The sequence below is a fragment of the Suricata suricatta genome, chromosome 8 (genome assembly GCF_006229205.1).
Source record: "Suricata suricatta isolate VVHF042 chromosome 8, meerkat_22Aug2017_6uvM2_HiC, whole genome shotgun sequence".
NCBI classification, from domain to species: Eukaryota; Metazoa; Chordata; class Mammalia; order Carnivora; family Herpestidae; genus Suricata; species Suricata suricatta.
The window spans coordinates 121361486-121365439 of NC_043707.1; the positions used below are offsets into that span (position 1 = coordinate 121361486).

At 38.8% G+C, this 3954-nt stretch overlaps 1 protein-coding gene across 1 annotated transcript in view; it reads left to right on the forward strand.

Moving 5' to 3' along the window:
* EYA3 (EYA transcriptional coactivator and phosphatase 3) overlaps positions 1-3954 on the forward strand; it is a 77901-nt gene that overhangs the window by 50080 nt on the left and 23867 nt on the right. Inside the window, exon 9 of the mRNA XM_029945864.1 lies at positions 7-102. Within this exon, the coding sequence (XP_029801724.1) occupies positions 7-102 (96 nt within the window). The remainder of the gene's footprint in view (positions 1-6; positions 103-3954) is intronic.

Below are 3954 nucleotides of genomic sequence, written 5' to 3' on the forward strand. Positions count from 1 at the left end.
CCAAATAAAGACACTGATGATCAGTCCAGAAAAAATATGACTGGCAAGAACCGAGGCAAAAGGAAAGCTGATGCCAGCTCTTCCCAGGACAGTGAATTGGAAGTATGGGAAGAAATTCATTTGAGTTACCTACTTTTTGCCTCATTTCTAAAGGTTATCAAACATACATATATGAAACTCATGGATGTACTGAAGTTCTTTGTTGTATGCCCTTTGATTCCCTGGCAAACGAAATGAAATTGGCCAAGTGAAAAGTAAAGACATTTCTCCGAGCCCATAACTCACTGTATTATTTTCAGATGCATTTTATCAGAGCATCAAAAAAGCTTTTTTGAATTTAGGTAGCTGGGTAACTTTTTAAGGGAAAGACCAAGCTGTTCTCTATGTTCCAGAGAGCAGAAAGAACAATTCCATCATACTCAGGAGGCAGGAGGTGCCACAAATAATATCACAGTGTTCTCCATTTAAAAATCTGAAAGCAAAATGAGAGGATGGGAGGTCTTTAGGCCAAGCTTCTGTGAGACATGCGACCAGATCTGCTAACTTATTGATGAGTCTGGCGCTCATTTATTTTGTTGTTAAACACTCTGTAGGCATACGTTTGGCTTCATTATTGAAAAGATTAGAAAATCATACAAAACACTAATAATAGTGGCATTTTTATGTTCCTTTGTTTTCATTTTTGATTTTCTATAATATGATCATTCAGTGGGGCAAGGCTTGCTGTTTTTAAAAGTGAGTTCACCGAGGTGCCTGACTGGCTCATTTGGAAGAGCATGCAACTCTTGATCTCAGGATTGTGAGTTAAGCCCCACATTGGGTATAGAGATTACTTTTAAAACAATCTTTAAGTAAAGATCATTAGGGGGCACCTGGGTGGCTCAGTCGGTTAAGCGTCCGACTTCAGCCCAAGTCATTATCTCATAGTCCATGGGTTCGAGCCCCATGTCGGGCTCTGTGCTGACAGCTCAGAGCCTGGAGCCTGCCTCAGATTCTGTGTCTCCCTCTCTCTCTGCCCCTCCCCTGCTCACTCTCTATGTCTTTCTCTCTCAAAATAAAATAAAGACATAAAAAAATTAAAAAAAATAAAGATGATTGGGGCGCCTCTGGGTAGCTCAGTCAGTTAGACATCTGACTCTTGATTTTGGCTCAGGTCATGACCTTGAGGTCCATGAGATCAAGCCCTGCATCAGGCTCCATGCTGATAGCTCAGAGCTTGCTTGGGATTCTCTCTTCCCCTCTCTCTACCTCACCCTCACTGTGCACTTGCTTGCTCTCTCTCAAAAAAAGAAAAAAAAAAACATTTCAAAAAAGAAAGAGATTATTGATAGGTATTAAGACATAAGTAAATTGAGGCTGTTTGGGGACTCTCTTTCCCTTTGTTCCTGAAAAAAAAAGGAAAGAAAATCTAAAATCCTATACATTTATTGGGGAAAACTGAGAACTCATTTTTTTAAATTGTGGTAAAAATGTACATAACATAAAAAGTTACCATTTTAACCATTTTTAAGTGTAGAATTCAGTGACATTAAGTACATTCACAGTATTGTTTGTTACCACTATCTATTGCCAGAAAATTTTCATAATCCCAAACAAAAACTCTGCACCCATTAAGCAATAACTCCCCATTCTCTCTTCCCACTAACTAGTCCCTAGTAACTTCTGTTTTACTTTCCATTTCTATGAATTTGTGTATTCTAGATATCCCATAAATGACCCTTTTGTGTCAGACCTATTTTACTTAGCATAATGTTTTCAAGGTTCATCTATGTTATAGCATGTTATTAGAACTTCATTTTGGGGGGACGCCTGGATGGCTCAGTTGGTTAAGCAGCTGACTTCGGCTCAGGTCATAATCTCATGGTCGTGGGTTTGAGCCCCACGTCGGACTCTGTGCTGACAGCTAGCTCAGAGCCTGGAGCCTGCTTCAGATTCTGTACCTCCCTCTCTCTCTGACCCTCCACTGCTCTCACTGTCTCTCTCTGTCTCTCAAAAAAAAATAAAATTTAAAAAAACATAAAAAACAAAAACAAAAAAAGAACTTCATTTTGGGAGTGCCTGGGTGGCTCAGTCAGTTAAGTGTCCAGCTCTTGGTTTCGGCTCAGGTTCGGCTCAGGGTTCATGAACCTCAGGGTTTGTGAGTTCAAGCCCCACATTGGGCTCTGCACTGACAGTGTGGAATCTCCTTGGGATTTTCTCTCCCCTCCTCTCTCTGCCCCTCCCTTGCTCTCTCTTGGGTTCTCACTCTCTCTCAAAAATAAACAAACTTAAAAATCTTAAAACAAAAAGAACTTCATTTCTTTTTATGGCTGAATAATAAATACTCATTGTATGTATATGCCATATTTTGTTTACTCATTCACTTGGTGGACACGAGTGGTTTTTCATCTCTGAGTTATTGTAAATAATGCTGCTGTGAAGATTGCCATCCAGATACCTCTTTTAGTCTCTCTTTTCAGTTATTTTGGGTATAAACTGAGGAGTAGAATTACTAGATTGTATGGTAATTCTTTGTTCAGCTTTTTGATGAACCAATGAAATGTTCTCCACGGTAGCTGCATCATTTTATGTTCCTACCAGCAAAGTGCAGGATTTCTAATTTTTCCACATCCTCACCGACACCTGTTATTTCCCCCCCCCCTTTTTTTTTTAATAATAGCAATCCTAATGGATATGAAGTGGTGACTTATTGTGGGTTTTTTGGGGTTTTTTTGCATTTTCTTAATGACTAATGATGTTGAACATCTATATGTGTTTATTGGCTATTTGTATTATTTTCTTTGGAGTAATAGCTGTTCAGATCCTTTGCCCAGTTTTTAATTAAGTTGCTTGGTATTTTGTTGTTGAGTTTTAGGAAATCTTTGTATATTCTAGATACTAATCACTTATCGAGTATATGATCTGCAGAATATTTTCTTCCATTCTGTGGGTTCTTTTTACTCTCTTGATAGTATTCTTTGATGTCTAAAAGTTTTACATTTTGATGAACTCCTCGATTTTTTAAATGTTTTTTAATGTTTATTTTTGAGAGAGAGAGAGAGTGCACGCAGGGGAGGGACACAGAGAGAAAGACACAGAATCCGAAGCAGCCTCCAGGCTCCGAGCTGTCAGCACAGAGCCCGATGTGGGGTTCTAACCATGGGATCATGACCTGAGCCAAGGTCGGATGCTTAACTGACAGACACCCAGACGCTGCTAAGTCCTATATATTTTTTTTATGGTTTGTGCTTTTAATGTTAAAAATGCAAGGTTATGGAGATAGTTACCTATGCTTTCTTCTAAGAATTTCATTGTCTTAGTTCATAAATTTCATAAATTTAGGTCTTTAATTCATACTGAGTTAAGTTTTTCCTCATATTGAGTTAATTTTTGTGTAGCATGTAAAGTAGGGGTCTGATTTCATTATTTTGCATATGGATAGCCAATTTTCCCAGCACCTTTTGTTGGAAGTGCTTTCCCCATTGAATGGTCTTAGTATCCTTATATATAAGGCTTTATTTCTAAGCTATCTTGTCTTTTTGATTGATCTATGTATCTATCCTTATGCAAGTACCACATTGTATTGGTTACTGTAGCTTGATAAGTTTTGAAATCAGGAAGTGTGAATCTTCCAACTTTGTTCTTTTTCAAGATTTGTTTGGCTATTTAGGGTACCTTGAGATTCCATATGAATTTTTGGATGAGTTTTTCTATTTCTTTAAAAAGCACTATTGGCGGTGGGGCAGGGGCACCGGGATGGCTCAGTCAGGTGAGTGTCCAACTCTTGATTTTGGCTCAGGTCACGATCTCACAGTTCATGGGCTCAAGCCCTGTGTAGAGCTCTGTGCTGTTAGTTAGCACAGAGTCTGCTTAGGTTTCTCTGTCTCTCTTTCTCTGCCCTTTTCTCGCTCACATGCACGTGTGTGCAAATGCGCACACACATGCACTCTCAAAATAAGCATGAAAAGAAATTTT